The 19822-nt window shown below is 37.3% G+C and overlaps 1 protein-coding gene across 1 annotated transcript in view; it reads right to left on the bottom strand.

Annotated features, from left to right (window-relative positions):
* Nucleotides 1-19822, bottom strand: part of EPRS1 (glutamyl-prolyl-tRNA synthetase 1) — a 67561-nt gene that overhangs the window by 28564 nt on the left and 19175 nt on the right. Inside the window, exons 11-17 of the mRNA XM_068541805.1 lie at nt 18879-18963; nt 18399-18458; nt 13408-13518; nt 10321-10457; nt 8722-8929; nt 7997-8109; nt 4492-4609 (exon numbers count right to left, since the gene is read on the bottom strand). Coding sequence (XP_068397906.1) covers nt 4492-4609; nt 7997-8109; nt 8722-8929; nt 10321-10457; nt 13408-13518; nt 18399-18458; nt 18879-18963 — 832 coding nt within the window. The remainder of the gene's footprint in view (nt 1-4491; nt 4610-7996; nt 8110-8721; nt 8930-10320; nt 10458-13407; nt 13519-18398; nt 18459-18878; nt 18964-19822) is intronic.

The raw sequence follows: 19822 nt of genomic DNA, 5'->3' as shown, positions 1-19822 counted from the left end.
CAATGTCATGCTCTTCTTTCGCTTAGAATGTTTTCCTCCTACTGAAACCCTTCCAACTTTAAAACCCTGCTACACCATACCTTCCCTGTGACTTTTTTCTTTAATGGTCTTCCACTTAATTTCTCAGAATAATCTCATACATATTCATTGAGCCATATGTATTAAACTCCAAAATGTTTTGTCTCTACTCCAGAACTCTGTGCTGATACCAGACCCAGTATTCTGAATGGTCTTCCAGACATCTTTACCTGGATAGCTAAGAGGCACCTCAAGCTGTATCAAAGTTGCATTTTACATGGAGATTAGGTTCTAAAATCACCATGTAAGTCAAAAACCACATACACTAAAAAATCAGTCCCCCAAAATTCCTTAAATCACTCATAATTTATAGTATATTTTTTGGTGAGGTATGTATATGTACAGTCATAAACATTAATATGCATATATAAGTGCATAATATTATATAATAAGGGAAGACTACAATAAAGGAAGCCATTTTATCAAAATTATATACAGTCTGTTCTGCTACACTTATCTTTGGTAAGATGAACTGACTCATTCATGGTTGGTAAACAGTGGAACAATATCAATATAATGCTGAAAAATCACATCACCTTGTACGTGATTTCTCCCAGTGTGTTAATGTTTTATGTCAAAGGAGCATAAAGGAAAAACCTTACTCACAATTAAAGAGAAAGCTTTAGAAATACATGACAATCTTACAGAAGAACGAGAAAGTCTGTATAAGTGCATTCCTTTAGGGCAGGTGGTACTTTAAAAAAACTGTTTTCCATAACATTAAACCATCTAATGAAGGTGCAAGCACGGATGAAGAAGTTTCAAATATATTATATATCCTCTTCTGCTCAAAAAAAAAAAAAAAGTGTTGAAGCAGGGTACTCCCTGGATCAGACTTTAATTTTTTTTTTAATTAATTAATTAATTTATTTATTTATTTTTGGCTGTGTTGGGTCTTTGTTGCTGTGCGCGGGGTTTCTCTAGTTGCGGCGAGCGGGGGCTACTCTTCGTTGCGGTGTGCGGGCTTCTCACTGTCGTGGCTTCCCTTGTTGCAGAGCATGGGCTCTAGGCACGCATGCTTCAGTAGTTGTGGCACGTGGGCTCAGTAGTTGTGGCTTGCAGGCTCTAGAGCTCAGGCTCAGTACTTGTGGTGCACAGGCTTAGTTGCTCCACGGCATGTGAGATCCAGGGTTCAAACCTGTGTCCCTTGCATTGGCAGGCGGATTGTTAACCACTGCACCACCAGGGAAGTCCCCAGACTTTAATTTTGATAACACCGGTATCTACTGGAGGCAAATACCGTCAAAGATCTATATATCAAAAGAGAGAGCAGTACCCCTAAGGTTTAAGGCTGCAACAATGGCTGACTGCAATGTTGGGTACAAATGCCCATCAACTGTATTTTAACTTCTATTAGAATCTGCGCAGGTTTCAAAGCTTTTCCAAAAACTTTTTGATACTCCTCCCACCAAGAAGCCTCTACATCCTCTCCCTTGAACCTGGGCAAGGTTATGACTGTTCAACCAATACAACATGGCAGAAGGGACTCTATGTGAGGTTTCCGAGGTTAAATCATAAACCATACAGCGATGCTTCGAACTTGTCTATTGGACGCTCACTTTTGGAGCCCTGATCTGTCATATACAAAGTCTCACTACCCTGAACATCCCATGCTGAAGCTGTCTGTCAACACCTCCACTGAGCTCCTAGCCAACAGCCAGCATCAACTGCCACCCACATGGGTGAGCCATTTGGGATGTCCAGCCTCACTGAGCCTTCAATGACTGCTACCCAGCCACAATCTGAATGAAACCACAAAAGATGCAAGTTTTTAGTGGTTTGCCCCAATCCTACTTTTCCTGATTAGTATGTCATTTTGTAGAACATAAAGTTTTTCAAGAACACATACACTGGGGCTTCCCTGGTGGCGCACTGGTTAAGAATCCGCCTGCCAATGCAGGGGACACGGGTTCGAGCCCTGGTCCAGGAAGATCCCACATGTGGAGCAACTAAGCCCGTGGGCCACAACTACTGAGCCTGCGCTCTAGGGGCTGCGAGCCACAACTACTGAGCCCGCATGCCACAACTACTGAAGCCCGCGCGCCTAGAGCCCGTGCTCCGCAACAAGAGAAGCCACCACAATGAGAAGCCCGTGTACCACAACGAAGAGTAGCCCCTGCTCGCCACAACTAGAGAAAGCCCGTGCTCAGCAATGAAGACCGAAAAAAAAGAACACATACATTAACTCATAGCATAATACTAATAACTTTACAGGAAATGTAAAAGATGAGAGGCACAGGTGTAAATTGGGACCAATGAGGGAACAGTAGCCAAATTTCCCATCTCGTGCTATTCTAGTATATATACTAGCGGTTCTCAAGGTGTGGCCTACAAACCCCAGAGGGTTTCTGAGACCTTTTCAGAGGAGGTCCGCAAGGTCACAGCTATTTCCATGATAATAATAAGGTGTAATTTGTCCTTTTTGCTCTCACTCTCTCATGAGTACACAGTGCAGTTTTTTGGAGGCTAAGGCAAATTAAAAAGATTTGCAAAAATGCAAAACCATACCACTCTCCTAACTAAAAGTTTTCTTTTAGAAAACAGTTATATTTCATAAAAAAAAGTTATTTATATAAACATATGGTTGGGTTTATTATTGCTATTTTTTAAATGAATTAATAAATTCTTTTAAAACTTCTCAATTTTAATTTTTATGGCAAACACTGATAAATATAATCCACGTAAACGAAGGTCCTCAATCATTTCTAAGTGTGAAACCAAGAAGTTTGAGAACTGCTGGTATATAAATAGCACAAGGATTACTGCCCTACTTAAATTCTTACTTCTCTTCCTTTAATTTTCTTTTGGCTAAGACTACATAGCTTTTAGTTTGTGTAAATTAAAAGCTCAAGTCATGACATTCCGGCTCTTAACAGTTCCAAACTTGTATCTCCTAATAAACTGTGCTTCTGTCTTCCCTAGCTCAGGTTATTTACCACTCACTTACCTAGTCAACCAAAACAAAACTAGAAGTTACTGTCTTCCTATTCTACTTCCTGAATTCATGTCCTGCTTTATTTCCTCCATGCCCTCATGCTCTGGCTTCCTGACCACTTATCACATCTTCTAATCCTACATCCAATCCACCCTCCAAACTATCTTCTTCACTGCTACCAAATCTTCAATGACTACACAACTGCCAACACCTATGGACCCCAAACTATGCAGCAAGGTGTTCCAGGGAGCCACTGGAAATTCCTAGGGACACCACAGGATGTTTTAAATATCTACGGTAAACAGTAACATATCCAACATCTGTCAAACACTGCATACTACAATTTCAAGGTGGCTCGGTTTCAACATTAGAGTGTGCTATATTCCTTTCAATGATGCCATATCTTTGCAAAGCTGGATTTTTCACAGCTGTTGTGTTAAAAATCAAATACCACAGGAAAATCATTGTGGAAACAGAAAATAAGCATGGTAGTGTCCAATCTGAGTCCAAGGTTCAAGGAAGAAATAAAAGTATTATTTTTTTCTTTCAATTAATACGTCATTTTAAGAATGAAATAAAAATAAGAAATTTAAATATTTAACATTTAAGAACAAAACCTTTTATAAATGAAATTTAAGTTTCTTTTCCTTCAATTTATGTATATTATTTTTTTCAAATGGCTACTAAGTTACTGGGATATAAATATTTATCTAGTTGCTTGAACTTAACTACTTAATAAAGAGAACAGTTAGGAATTTCATGCAGCCTAGAGGTGTCATGAAAAAAATTACTGGGAAACTAAGGATGCTATGAAATGAGGAAATTTGAGGACCTCTGGCCTGCACAATAAACCCCCGAAATCTCTAGACATGTCACGGCCTCTCAAATCAACATCCTGTAAAATGAGGACAGAAGCTGTGTCTCTATCCAGAATGTCCTCCAGACCTGGACTGCCAGGAAGATTCCTAACTCATTCTTAAAGACAGAGATTAAGCATTACCCCCAAGATGAAAAAAAACCAGAAAGAGGCAAAGTTTCTTATCTGCCCTTTTTCTCTTTTCTGAACCTCAATGACTGTTGGGAGCTCCTCTCCAAGATGCACTGGAGTTTGATAAAGTACAGACAAGGGGCCAGAAAACCAGGTCACCGTCCTAACACTGTCGTAACGACTTGTTTTCTTGGGCAAGGATCTACTGTAGCTCTATTAGAATTTTAAAAAGTCTTCTCTAAAAGATTCTTTTAATCTAGTCTTTCTTACTCTTTCACATAAAAAAAATTAACTTTTGAAAATCTTGTTTTGCAGGGTATTTTAAAATATTACAAGAAAGAACAACAACAACAAAAATCGCAAAAGTTAGAGTTATTGTCTTCTTAGATCTCAACAGTGAGGAAGACAATCTTTGTAAACAAACAGATTCTAAACCCTAGGACAGAAAGATCATTGATTAGAGACATATCCATAAAAGTCAATTATTTACCTCATTCTTTGTTGTTTCTACTTTGGTCTTTTCCTTTGACCCAGATGTTGGCATTTCCTTCGTATGCCCATCAGGAATGTATATCAGAATGCATGGAGCTTCTATGCAACTATATGGACTAAAAAGAAAATGAAGGGACAAAAAAGTTTGTTTGAACAAAATTATCTGAACAGCAATTAAAATTGAATTCCTAGATTAATTCAATGGCACTGTTAATACTTTTCAAGGTATAAGTATATAGTCCATTCTCTTATTCAAATCAGAGTCTCTTCAGAGTAGTTTAAAAACAATATATAAAAATTGACAGTGCTAACCATAAACTTTCAATTTATGAACTTCCATGGATATGAAAATGCTAAGTCCAGGACAAAGTTACATCTACTCTGGCCACCAGAAATGGCATTAGTGGATGTTCATGGTCTCACTCTTGACTTAAAAGAAATGCATCTACATACCACACCTAATCTGCTTATGAGCAGAAGAATTTCTGTACAACATTTATTTTGTAGGAATTTCTCAATTCTAAAGGGTACAGTCATTAGCAAAATCCACTGCCCTTGAGACTACTCATAAGCAAAATATTTTTTTGAATTTTGTGGCAAAGGCCACAGAGTAAAAATAAGTGAGAGAATTTAGTGACAACAGAATCCTATACATCTCTTCAGTATTTCTGAATATGGCCATATTGAAATATAATTCACATACCAAAAACTCCACCCTTTGAAAGTACACTATCCCTGGTTACATAAAACTGTGCAACCATCACCACTATCTAATTTTAAACCATTCTCATCACCCTAAAAAGGCCCTTTGTACCCTACCTGCCAGTCTCCCATGCCTCTGGTCCCTAGCAACCACTAATCTTTGTTTGTATGAATTTGTCTATTCTGGACATTTCATATAAACGATATCATACAATACGTGGTCTGTTGTGACTAGCTTACTTCACTTAGCATAATGCTTACAAGGTTCATGCATGTTATAGCATGAATCAGCGCTTCACTTTTTTTTATGGCTGAAAAATATTCCCTTGTATGGATACACCACATTTTGTTTATCCATTCATCAGCTGTTGGACATTTGGGTTGTTTGTACCTTTTGTCTATTACGAATGATGCTGCTATGAGCATTCATGTACAAATTTTTGTGTGAACATATGTTATTACTTTTCTTGGGTATATACACAAAAGTGGAAATGCTAGGTCAAATGATAACACTATATTTAACTTTTTGAGGAACTGCCACATTGTTTTCCACAGTAAGTACATCATTTTACAATCCTATTAGCAATGTATGAGGGTTCCAATTTCTCCACATCCTCAACACTTGTCACTGCCTGCCTTCTTGATTACAGCCATCCAAGGGGATACGGAATGATATCTCACTGTGGTCTTGATTTGCATTTCCCTAATAACTAATAATATTGAGCATCTATTCATGTGCTTATTGACCACTTGTATATCTGCTTTGGAGAATGTCTTTGTCCGTTTTTAACTGTCCTTTTAATTATCAAGTTGTAAGGATTCTTTATTTATTCTGCATACAATTCCTTTATCAGATACACGTGCAAATATTTTTCTCTCATTCTGTGGACTGTCTTTTCACTTTCCTGATGGTGTCCTCTGAAGCACAAAAATTTTTGATATAGTCCAATTTATGTATATTTTCTTTGGTTGCTTATGCTTTAGGTGTTATATTTAAGAAAGCACTGCTAAGGTTAAAAAGACTTAAACTTATGTTTTCCTTTAAGAGTTTTATAGTTTAGCTCTTACATTCAGGTCCCTGATCCATATTTGAGTTAATTTTTATACATGGTATGAGGTAGGGGTCCGCTCACTCTTGCATGTGGTTGCTGATACAACACCATGTGTCGAAAAGTTCAACAATTCTTTCAGAATAAACTGAGAGCCTACTCTCTTCTGGGCATGACTCTAGTTGGGACCATCACCACCACCACCACCACCACTAAATATTTAACAAGGGCTTAATAAGTACTGGGCACTGTGCATGCCGTTTACACACATGGTCTTATTTGACTAACGGCAACATGATACTAAGATGAACATGAAAAAAGTATCTGCCCTTAATGAATTTCCAGTGGTGGAAACAAGATAGATAGACAGACAGACAGAAAGATAGATACAACAGCACGTGATAAATATTCTAAAGAGGAAAGTGCTAGCTGCAATGGGGACACATAGGTTGGGTGCCAATCCAGATTAGAGGAATACAAGAAAGCTCTGGAAGAAGTAACATTTGAAAGGTTACCCAGATGAAGAAAAAGAAGCATGGCCATTCCAGGAAAAAGCAAGAAGTTCAAAGGTAGTTGATGACTTTGGAAAGCCCCAAGCAGTCCAGTATCTTGAACAGAAGGGATCAGGAAGAGGTAAACTACAACACAGATGGCTCAGGTGGGTCGAGAGGCCATTACATGAAAAACCTTGCATGCCAAACTAAGAAGTTTAGATTTTCCTCTGAAGCTAACAAGAATTATTAAGCAAGGGGGGATAATGTGATAAAATTGTTACTCTGAAATTTTTAGACTGGGGGCCATATGAAAAGTGGATCAGAAAAGTGCAAAACTGGAAGGAAGAGACTACTTTAGAAACTGTTTTGGCAATCAAGGAAGAAATGCTAAGGGCCTGAAACAAAGGCAGAGCAGTAGATGCACAGAGATGAACTAGGCAAGCAGTACAAACAACAAGGTTTACTGATTAGAATGGGGGATGAAGGAGAAGAACTGAGGAGAGATGGTAACTAGGATCTTGAATTCTGAAGTTTGAGGTACTTGAAAGTTATCTATTCAGAGACGTCTAAAAGGCATTAATTAGATTCACAAGTCTGGAGCTCAGCAGTGAGGTCTGATCACAAAGTTAAAGAGATGCAATAAGAAATAGCAAAGACAAAAAAAAGAAACACGAACAAAAATTCAGAGACTGAAAGTTCTCCTAGTAATTCTATTACTTCATGGTTTAAAAAAAACACAAACATTTGTTATAATCCTCTAACTGCACCTGCTGTACTATTTGTATTCTACAATATATCTAATTAAAGTACACTATAAAGAAAAGCTGCCTGTGATAAACCATAATGGAAAAGAATATGGAAATGTATATATATATGTGCAACTGAGTCACTCTGCTGTACAGCAGTAATTAATACAACACTGTAAATCAACTATACTTCAATAAAAAATATATTTAGAAAAAAAGAAAAGGTAATAGTTATAATGTTTATCCAAAGATAACACTGAAATTTTTTTCTTTTTACTTGGACCATGTGAAGATGAATGGTTTAGTTCTAGAAATAAAATCTGTTAATATTATGCTGTTTCAAAGTTAAAATTTGTTACGATGATGTCTGAAATAGTAAACACAGAAGAACAAATGAAACCGAACAGAGAATTGTCAGGTACAGTATTTTAGTGGAAGTTCAATCTTTAAAATATTATTCACTATAAGAATTTTAAGCATTTTCATTTAGATGTTCAGTTACACTGATTTACCTAACAGGTTCATAAGGTTGATCACATATGAAGAAGCCTCGTCTCTGGAGTTGTATAATGTCTCCTTTTTTCAAATCCTTAAGGCAGGGATCCCCCAGCATTAATTCTTCATGCTGTAAAGATGGTACAAGACCAAAATACACTTTCTTGAACATCAGAGCACTAAAATCAACCCTAAGATGCAAGCAGCTTTTCCAGCAGCTGCAACAGGATATGTTAAAAACTTTACTACTTAAGCACATGCAGTAAAACAGTGAAATATTAAAATAAATAACATTTATTATATTTCTAAAAGTTAACATTTATATACTGATGGGCTTCATGAACCTTTTAACTAACTTGACTGGTGTCCCTGCAGATATAAAGAAATCTCCCACTATAAATATGAAGTACAATGCAAGAAGCACACACAGACCTAGCTGAAAGGCACGCTGGCACAGCACTAAAGCACAAGGGTTCTAGAGCCAGGAGGCCTGGGTTTGAACCCCAGCTCTACGCCTTATTGCCCGTCCTCAAGCAACTTACTGAACCTCACTGTGCCTCGGTTTCTAGAATTTGTAAAATGGGAACATTATTCTTTTATATCATTTTCAACAAAATTCTAGAAATCTTTTCCATTTTTATCTGAGGAAACAAATACTTAAAACTAATGTTAAAAATTCTAAAGAACAGGTTATACTGATACAACAGAGGAAGAGGAAACAGGGTTTCTTTCAGGAGGCTACCTTACTGTTCTTGTTGACATACTGCTTAAAGTCCTCGTCTTTTCCCAGTACGGGCTTTGTGATCAAGTGCTCGTAAGTGACACAGATTGCTGGGACAGGAAGAGCACGTTCGGTCTCGGCAAGCCATGTGATCTTAGTGGTTTTCTTATAGTCTTTGTTCTCCAAATTCAATTTTGCATCAAGAGACACAATTTTTCCTTCTGCATTTCTAAAAATAAGATAGGAAAGTGTTTTCAGAAAACAAACCTTAACTGCCACAAATGCATTATTTTGTTCTGTACCTGTGATAAATCAATAGGGAATTTTCTTTGGAAAAATTTCAAATAAAACATTTATTTGAGTTTCTAGTAGGTGCCAGACATTAACTGGTTAAGAGATGAATGAAGTAGAGTCCCTGCTATCAACATACTAATATGTGGACAGATCCCCCATACATCTGATGAAGAACATGAACATGTTTATGAATTTTAAAGTCACCTGGAGTAAGCATTTAAAAACCTAAAATACTGTATTTCAAAACATTTATCAATTACTTGACATCATATGTAATGACAGGACAGTTGAGATTTCAGAGTTTACTAAATTAATCTTAGCACACTATGTCCCACTTGTGTAATCTTAAGAACAAACTGGTAAGTGTAGCACACTACAACAACTGGGAAGTTCATATTCACCACAAAACGATTAAACTTAGAGTAGATTTTGGTGTCCATCAACAGAGGAATGGATAAAAAAGATGTGGTACATATATACAATGGAATATTAGCCATAAAAAGGAACAAAAGTGGGTCATTTGTAGAGACGTGGATGGACCTAGAGACTGTCATATAGAGTGAAGTCAGTCAGAAAGAGAAAAACAAATGTTGTATGTTAACCCATACATGTGGAATCTAGAAAATGGTATAGAGGACCATATTTGCAAAGCAGAAACAGAGACACAGACGTAGAGAACAGAAGTATGGATACCAAGGGGGAAAGGGGTGGGCTGGGAGGAACTGGGAGACTGGGACTGACACACATACACTATTGATACTACGTATAAAATAAACAACTGATGGGAACATACTGTATAGCACAGAGAACTCTACTTAATGCCCTGTGGTGCCCTAAATGGGAGGGAAAGCCAAAAGGGAGGGGATATATACATATGTATGGCTGATTCATTTTGCTGTGCAGTAGAAGCTAACACAACATTGTAAAGCAACTATACTCCAATAAAAAAAATTTAAAAATAAAAAATAAAGTAGACTTTAGGATAAAGAATGTTATACATACAAATTCTGTCCAAAGGATCTCTCCACCATGCAATCGCATTCTGAGAATTAGATGATAAAAGGGGGGACCTCAAGCATTAGAATTATTTTTTATATCTACATGTAGTCGTTTTCAACATCACAAGCAATATCCTAATTCCCTATTAATGTAATGAAACATATATGGGAAAAAACCTTAATGTGTCCAGAATTTGCAGCGTCTATGCCTGGGTAGATGTACCAGCCAGCATCATGAATGGGTCTGAATTAGGTAATTTTTAATAAATGAATAAACATAAAAGACTTTCCTTCCATATTTATTTGAAAACAAACAAAAAGTTCTTACTTGTGTATTTTAGTAATGTTGATGTTGCCCCAATTTATAAATGTAACCGTCTCACCCTCTGACAACGTCTCTGCGTCAGCACCTTCAATGAAAACTTTAGGACTATACCACACGGGTTTCAAGCCAACATCAGGATTCTGATTGATTAAAAAAAAAAAAAAAAAAGAGAACGTTCGTTGAAACAACAACTATTGAACCTGGTATGAAATTTATACATTCATTCATTTTATTCCTTAACAAAAACAGAAGTCATCTGTATTAGTTTGATTCCCAGCTCTGTGACCCTGGGTCAGACACTTGACCAATAATGTACTGGAGTCAGATGAGGTGGTCTGCCCCTGAGATTACTTCCAGCCTAAAACAATCATTCTTTGTTTTTACAGCTAAGACAGTATTTGTCTCACAGTGTGCCTCCAACCAGAATCTGCTTTGCCAGCCTCAAAAATCTCACTGCTTTTGCACCAAAGGAGAAAATAAAGTCATTCCTCATCAGTGGCTGTGGAACAACACTATAGGAACACACGTCATCTTAGCAGGAAATGGTAGATCTTTCACATTTTAGGAGACAAATTTTAAAGACAGTAGCATACATGTATAGAAAGACGAATTTTCTGCCTTTTCAGTATGTATTATATGCAGAAGAAAAAGATCCGGAAAATAAAAAGAATGCTATATTTGTTAAATTTCAGATTTTTGCTTGACCAAAATCAAAAGAAAAAAAAGTGTAAGAAGATCCTTTGAATAAATGTTAAATAACACGCGTTCAATAATTGTTCATTGAATGCACCAATGGACTTGAAAAAAATCGGTATGTTGCAACAACTTATACTATGCTGGGCTCAGAACAGAATACTGACAGGCTAAATATAGAACACTTTGTGAGGGAAAGGATAATGAAAATTCCACACAGCAAACTGAGCAATCCAGTCATCATTTAAAGTGTTTCCTAATCAATTAGTTATTTAACTATTACTTATTCTTTATTATTACAAATAAGCACCCTTAAAAGTTTTATTCTTAACGTTCAAATTTTAAAACATTAAGCTTCACATTTAAGCTAACTGTAGTGGGCAATATGATACATCAGAAACCACCACTCACCTGGCTGAACCCATCAGATGCAAGATAAAGGCAACGGTAAAGCCAAATCAATCTCACACTCTCACACACACACACACACACACACACACACACACACACTCTCTCTCTCTCTCTCTCTCTCTCTCTCTCCCCAGATCTTATTAGGGGTACCCTTAAAATAAGTCTTCCAAATTAAAAAGAAGCTAATGTCATACAGAGAAAGGCAATCATAGGCTACCACTTAGAACATTTATAGCTCTTCATGAAGCATATTATCTTACATGTGAGTTAGTCTATGAACATAACATAGTTATGAGTAAGGTTATGAATATATTAGTCTATTAGTATACGAGTGAGTTAGTCTATGGACGTAAGCTTCATTGGATAATAAAGATATTTACAGACAGCTCACAAAGCTGGAACAAAAGGATCTATTTTTGCTTCAAGACTATCAACCTAGCAGTTATAACCATGTGAGACAACAAACATGGCTTAACTAAGAGGAACTCCCTGCTACCTGTATTTAAGATTTATATTCTGAATTTAGATAGACAGATATCATTGTCACTTCACTGATATTTTCTAAAACACAGCCAATGGCAGCGTGATAGACTCTGGACTCAAGCTGTGATTCAATACTATTAGGTCAAATGTTTTGGCTTAAAGGCAATAGCGAATAACCCAGCTAACAGAGAATGCACCTCAGCTTTCACAAAGAGATAGGAGCATGGATTATATAATACCTCCAGGAAGAAATAAATTCTTATTATACACTAATATGCTATCTCCACAAAATAAAAAATAGGCACCAACTGCGTGTAACAGTTCTGTGTGATGTGCTGTGGACAGTGATACCGCTAGAATAAATTTCTTCAGTAAGAAATCCACAAAAACATTTACTTCAATTAGTATCAAATTCTTAGACAGCTCATACAATTCAACATCAAAAAAACAAACAAGCCAATTTAAAAATGGACAGAAGAAGTGAATAGACGTTTTGCCAGAGGAAATGCAGATGGCCAACAGGCATATGAAAAGATGCTTAACATCGATAATCATCAGGGAAATGCAAACCAAAACCACAATGAGATATGTAACCTTGCACCTCTCAGAATGGCTATCATCAAAAAGAACACAAGTAACAAATGTTGGCGAGGATGTGGAGAGAAGAGAACCCTTGTGCACTGTTGGTGGGAATGTAAATTGGTGCAGCCACTGTGGAAAACGGTATGGAGGTTTCTCCAAAAACTAAACATAAAACTACCGTAAGACTCAGCAATTCCACTCCTGGGTATATATCCGAGAAAAACAAAAACACTAATTCGAAAAGATACATGCACCCCAATGTGCATAGCAGCATTGCTTACAATTGCCAAGATATGGAAGCAACCGAAGTGTCCATCGACAGATAAATGGGCAAAGAACGTGCTGTGTACACACAAATACACACACACACACACACACACACACACAGAGGAATACTCAGCCATAAAAAAGAATGAGATTTTGCCATTTGCAACAACATGGATGGACTTGGGAGGCATTATGCTAACTGAAATAAGTCAGACAGAGAAAGACAAATACTATATGATATGACTTACATGTGGAATCTAAAAAATACAACACACTAGTGAATATAACGAAAAAGAAGCAGACTCACAGATACAGAGAACAAACTAGTGGTTACCAGTTGGGGAAGGGTGGGGGACAGGACAATATAGGGGTGAGGGGGTGGGAGGTACAACAAATGGGTGTAAGATAAGCTCAAGGATGTACAGCACAGAGAATACAGCCAATATTCTGTAATAACTGTAAACAGAAAGTAACCTTTAAAAACTGTATAAAAAATTGAAAAAAAATCTTTTTTAAATTAGCATGAAATCCTGACAAATAATGCTGGATCAAAAATGATCCCCAATCATGCTATTGCCACCAAAGCACATTTTTCCCTTCGATTATCCTGCTCCTTTAACAGAGAGAACAACATTGGTGAAACTGGAGGGTGACCTTTGGGTGTTTGGCTACTTCTTTCATCTCCTCCTGGGCCTCGGGGATGTTCACCGGGATCACCTCTTTCTTCAGTAACGCGACGTATCGTGGAGCCACCGGGTCAATAACCTGCAACAAAGGCATCCTTGTGTTAAAACATTCAGATATTTTTTAGAACTTCATCAATAAAATAAGTAATCGCACAGGAATAACAACTGGCATTCTTTGTTACTGCATTTACTAATTTTTTGGTTTACCAGCTAACTCTTCTCTAACATTTAGCTGTCAAGTAGAAAAAAGAAAAACAATCATAAACAAAGACTGCATGAAGGATTTAGAGTTCCTTTCCAAGAATAACTACTGACAAGCGAAAAGAAACCAATAGTTAAAGCATAATATTAGAAATATTTTGAAAGTAATTTTTAACTCTGATACTAGAAAGTAAAATTATCCTGTGGGGTTATGTAACAATCCTACAGGTAAATGTGATACTCCATTTTGTATTGTTAGAGAAGACTGTTTTGAAGGAATATAGATACATGTGTTTTAGTATCATTTTCTATAAGCAGTGTTAGGCAACACACCACCATCAAAAGCAGAACAGCATTAGGTCACTATAATAAGGCAATTCTATAGATTAAAAGTAAACAAGTATTTCTACTGGTCTGCATGCTGTATATATACACACGTATACAGGGACCACTGTGTTCCCAAGGGCCTGGCACATGCAGGTAATCAACACATATTTACTGGTTAACTGAATGAATGGTAGTACTCATTACATTCTAACCTACTCTACCTCCAAAACAGAAGCAGCACCCCTTCTGGATCCGATGTATCTTTCTCATTTCACTATTCAATTTAAAATTATCCATGATGACCAATCACAACAGCAGTATTTAGATACTAAATAAAGCATTTGGAAGAAAAATGTAGATAGAAGCAAGTGCGGAGTCAAATAGCTAAGTAAAGTAATAAAAGTCATTTTTTTCCCATTAGAAGGATGCAGGAGATAGTGGTATGGCTAATTAAACTTGGCTGTGTCTTTTGGTTTATATTGGGTTTTTGTTGTTGCTATTGTTTGGCTGGTATTTTGTTGTTCTTGTTTGCTTTGAGAGTATTTTTCAGAAATTCTGAATGAACTTAGAGAAGAAACCATGCTCAGAGGGTCAGTCAGAAAAGTCTGAAAAGCCATCTAACTTCCCCTTGATTGCTACTCCCAACCTGCTTATATATCATGCCAGTACTAAATCAGCACCAGCCTCCCTCTAAACTTACTATTTCATTCTTTCCTTCCTTGAGGTTTAAAAGTCATTCTTGGGCTTCCCTGGTGGCGCAGTGGTTGAGAATCTGCCTGCCAATGCAGGGGACACGGGTTCGAGCCCTGGTCTGGGAGGATCCCACATGCCGCGGAGCAACTAGGCCCGTGAGCCACAATTACTGAGACTGCGCGTCTGGAGCCCGTGCTCCGCAACAAGAGAGGCCGCGATAATGAGAGGCCCGCACACCGCAATGAAGAGTGGCCCCGCTCGCCGCAACTAGAGAAAGCCCTCGCACAGAAACGAAGACCCAACACAGCAATAAATAAATAATAAATAAACCCAAAAGTTTAAAAAAAAAAAAAGTCATTCTTACTGGTTAAGGGTTCCTTCTTTCAGCTTCTACTGGGTTAGAATGATCACACATTTAATTTGTGACTACTCAGTTCAGTATTTAAGCCAGTAAGATACAATTTCTTCTTTTAAAGAAGCCAAAACTAGATGATCCAACCTGAGAAACTGACTTCAGTTCACTGCAGCTCAGCTTCCTCAACTGACAAAAAGAGAGCAGAAGGCTGCTTCTCACACCTGACGGATTACAATGACCTCTTAGGGCGCTGTTTCTCACACCTGACAGATTACAATGACCCCTTAGGGCGCTGGCCTGCGCAGAGTCTCATGCCACTTAAACCTGACTGTGACTCTAATGTCTGAAGTTAAGTCTGGAAATCCATTTTTTTTTTTTTAATAGATCTTGAAAGCAGTTTTTTAAATTTATTTATTTATTTTTGGCTGTGTTGGGTCTTCGTTTCTGTGCAAGGGCTTTCTCTAGTTGCGGCAAGCGGGGGCCACTCCTCATCGCGGTGTGCGGGCCTCTCACCATCGCAGCCTCTCTTGTTGCGGAGCACAGGCTCCAGACGTGCAGGCTCAGTAGTTGTGGCACATGGGCCCAGTTGCTCCGTGGCATGTGGGATCTTCCCAGACCAGGGCTCGAACCCATGTCCCCTGCATTGGCAGGCAGACTCTCAACCACTGCGCCACCAGGGAAGCCCTGGAAATCCATTTTTAAACAAGCATTCCACAGGATGGTTAGGAGCAGACAAGTTTTGGAAACCTTGGTTTAAAAGATTTTAAAGTCTTTTTCAATTCTAAAATTGTACAATTCTCAAAATCTCTGGATCAGTGGTTTTAAATTACTCCAAAAGGTCCAGAGACTCTTCTTCTGAAGCTGAGGGTTCTGCACTGAGACAAGGGTATTAAGAAAATGTATCATATTAGAGGTCAAGTCCCCAGAGTTTTCCCCAGTCAGTTCCAAAGCCCTGGCAGTCAGGCCTTCACACTTCTGGCAACTTAATTGAAAGAAACTCCTCTGGAAAAACTGCCTAGTCCAAGAGATGAGATGTAAGGTTACTGACGTCGAGGCTTTTCAACTAACCGGCCCAGCCAGACCATCTTACAGTGAGGCACAGCTGACAAGCCCAATCTTTTTCTCAGGGCTTCCAATCCCTCTCAGTCCCCTGTGTTAAAGATGAGCAGATAACCAAGGCTCACCAGACATCTAAGAAATGCCTTTAATACCAAAGAAAAAACAAAATAAACCTGGAGGAAAGACATAAGAAAAAATACCATTGATTATATTGTAACCATGAAACAGGAACAGGAAGTTATTCTGAAAATTCAAAGCACAAACGAGAAATCTTAGAAATACGACAGCATAAATGAAAAACTCAACAAAAGTTGAGAAGATAGGGCTGAGTACATCTACCAGAAAGTAGAGCCAAAAGATGAGATGGAAAATAAGAGGGAAAACAAAATTAGAGCAACAGTCCAGGAAAGTCAACATGTGCTCAAGAAACGTTCCACAGAGGAGAAAGACAACATAGTGGAGAAAACAACAAAGAAACAGAAGGAACTCAGGAAAATTTCCCAGAACTGACGGAATGAGTTTCCAGTCTTGAAGCCACATGTTCTTCCAATGGATATGAATGAAAACAGACCCACCCCAAGGCACATCATTGAGAAATTTCAAAGTGAAGAAGCTGTTCATATAAAAGTCTCAAAAATCTTCATCCCATGCTCCCCTTCTCAGGGAGCTACCAGAGGATATAGTAAGGCAAAGCAAAAAGGCAATAAAAAGAGAAGGAAGATCCAAGAACCAGATGACCATCACAGAAGAAAAGCAAAGGGAATTCCCAGGATGATGAGGAAGATTGACCTGGGACGACAGCTGTGCTTCAGAAGTTAACAGGCCTCTCATCTAGATCAGATGTGAGCAGCACGAAGGCCCCGGCAGAGATGTCTCTAAGGTGAAACTGAAATACCCGAGGCACGAGAACATTTTGGCAGGAAATTTAGACAACTTGCGCAGAGTCTGAGATGGAATTAGAAAATTAAACAAATGAGGGAAACAAAACAAAACAATTAGCCACAAGAAAGCCAACGAGTTATGAGAAAAAATAGGAGACCTAAATCCTCATCTTCCCTTGTGGAAAGTAAACTGATGATGCCTAAAACAAACAAACAGAAAATCAAGAAGAAGCAACACACACATCTCATTTAGAGATATGGGCAATAAATACCAAAACAATTATCTAAAAGAGCTGAAAGTGATTTATCTAGGGAGAGAAAATGGAAGGAAAGAAGACAGGGGAATACGCTGTTCATTTAACAGACCCTATAGAATTATCGGCCTGTAGTGAAATGTATTTCTTATATTTGAACTAAATGTACATGGATTATTAATGAAACGTATTTCAATGTTAACTCTGCCTATAAGTTTTGAATGTATTTATTAGTAACTGCAGCAACAGAGCAAACCAATTAATAATTCCATTATGTATCCAAAAACTGACTAAACACAAAAGACTAAATAAAATAAATTCAAGACACATGCGAGACAAGCAACTATTTTTTGAGGCAAGGCATCAGCACAATCAAGCAGCAATACAAAGAAAAAGAATTTACAGAACACAATCACAGAAACCATAGTTTAAAACATGGCACTTTAATGATTTGCCTTATTATAGTGTCTAAGCATCTGCTTCCAATTAACAATGTCAATATGCAGTATTCCTTATTTGACTTTTAAGACACAGCTTTTTTTTTTTTTTTAAGCTAGATTCAATAAGACACAGGGATTATAATTAACGAACCTTCAATACAATTCAATGAAATCTGTGACTTTAAAACTCTATGTCCTCTCAGTAAACAAGGGAACAGTCGAATGGAGTTAGCCACATCTTCCCTTTGCCACTAAGAAAACTAGAGGACATGTTTTTTTAAACTAGGAATAATGCATTTCAGTGGGTCTGTATAAGCAAGTCTCAAATAAATGTGATTGTGCTTCAAAGCTGTATAACATCTCAGGTTATAACATGTAATATGCTAAAAGCTATGTGCTAAGTAAGGCAAATAAAAGCATTAAGTAATACCTTCTTACAGAGAGCTCGCAGCTTGAAAGCAGAAAAATGAAATGCAAAGTGTTCAAAAAAGATTTAAGGAAAAAACTGTTACCATTCCCCATAACTCCAAGTTTGTTTTAATCATTGCTCTTGTTTGGTATAGTTTATAGGCTTAATGCACTTTATATGTTTAAAAAAGTAAAACATTCCATTTTCCTGAAAAATCTGCAAAACTGTAATATTCTTCACAAAATTTTCTCTACCGTGAGCACACTAATGAATTCTACATGTAATCTATTACTTAGGAGTTAGGCATGAAAAAAAGAGGACCAGGAGTCAAAACATGTACCTTTTTGTTAAATGCCCAAATTTTGTCCCATTCCATGTTCACAACTGAACGTGAAGAACCCTAGAAAAACAATAATAGAACAGCTTAAAGGGCAAGAAGTATTAACCAGAATATTTTCTTTAAGTTAAGCATGCTAGAAAATAAACCCAATCAATACTTACAAGTTTACTTCCACTGGAATATAAAACTTAGTATGTACACACTAATCTCGTTACCCTGAACAGTTAGAGTCATAACTGTTAGAGTCACATGTTTCACTGGGTAAAAACACCACAGCTGCCTTTGTCCAACCCTAGCATAGTTTAGGACATTCTCAATTTTCCACTATTATAACAGTGTTTTTTTCAAAAACACTCTGCCCTTGCATTGTAAGCAACAAGCAAAGAACAGAAAGAACAACAGGAATAATAAAGACTAAAAGGATATTATTAGATACTTAAAAATCCAAACAGAGAAGCTGGAAAAGAAACTATAACTCACCTGAGCAGCAATAAACTGTTTCAGTCCTTCAACTGTCATCCCTCTTCTCAGCACACCGCGAACCGTAGGAAATCGTGGGTCATCCCTGGGAAATACGGCAAGTTTTAAGAACCAAGGAGACTTTTTTAACGTGTAGGTGCAGAGAGTACAATATACCTTACTGCATAACATTATATTCCATTTGCCAAATATTTGGACTAAGAGCTGGTTATAATAATTAGGCAGATCATAATACCATTGAGCCCAAGTTCATGGAAGAAGAAAGCTGCTTACTAGTCAAAAATTACTCAGTAAAATAAATGCACTACTGGAAACAGTAAAAGTACATTTGAAAAAAGACACAAAGGTGACATCTTCCAATACAGAAAACATATGCATTACAACATTTTTATTTGCTTTTTATTTAACAAACATACAAGATCCCTATTCTACATATGACCATGAGACACAGATAAGAGATGGTTAGCCTCTCATTCATGTACAAATACACTTTATAAAGCCTTTTGGGTTGTAAAAAATATGCATGTTGGTTATTAATATTCTGCAGAGATCTGCAAACTTCAGTAAGTTTGCAATAACACCCTTTGTATGCGGCCCAAGGTAAACTTCCCCTTTATCAAATTCAGCTCCACAGTAAAACAGTCTAAAATTACATATTATTCAATATATACTTAATATGTGTCACTATTACATGATGCTAATAAAAACTAATACACACATTCGTGTTAATTCAGGTAAAAAAAAACATTCTTAGGCTTATAAGTATGGTAACCCAACTGAACAGGTTTCATTTACATGGATACATGCCTCTAAGATGATTTTAGTTTTTATACTCATCGTTCTCATGGAAATCCCATATAGGTTATTAATGTGCTACAGAGATTTTCAAACTTTTTCTAGCCCCAAACATGGACTCCATCTTTGTGCCCAAACATGGGCACTCC

This window comes from Eschrichtius robustus, chromosome 3 (assembly GCF_028021215.1).
Source record: "Eschrichtius robustus isolate mEscRob2 chromosome 3, mEscRob2.pri, whole genome shotgun sequence".
Classification (NCBI taxonomy): Eukaryota; Metazoa; Chordata; class Mammalia; order Artiodactyla; family Eschrichtiidae; genus Eschrichtius; species Eschrichtius robustus.
The sequence above is the reverse complement of the archived record's forward strand: the minus strand, read 5'-3'. Positions and strand labels throughout refer to the sequence as shown.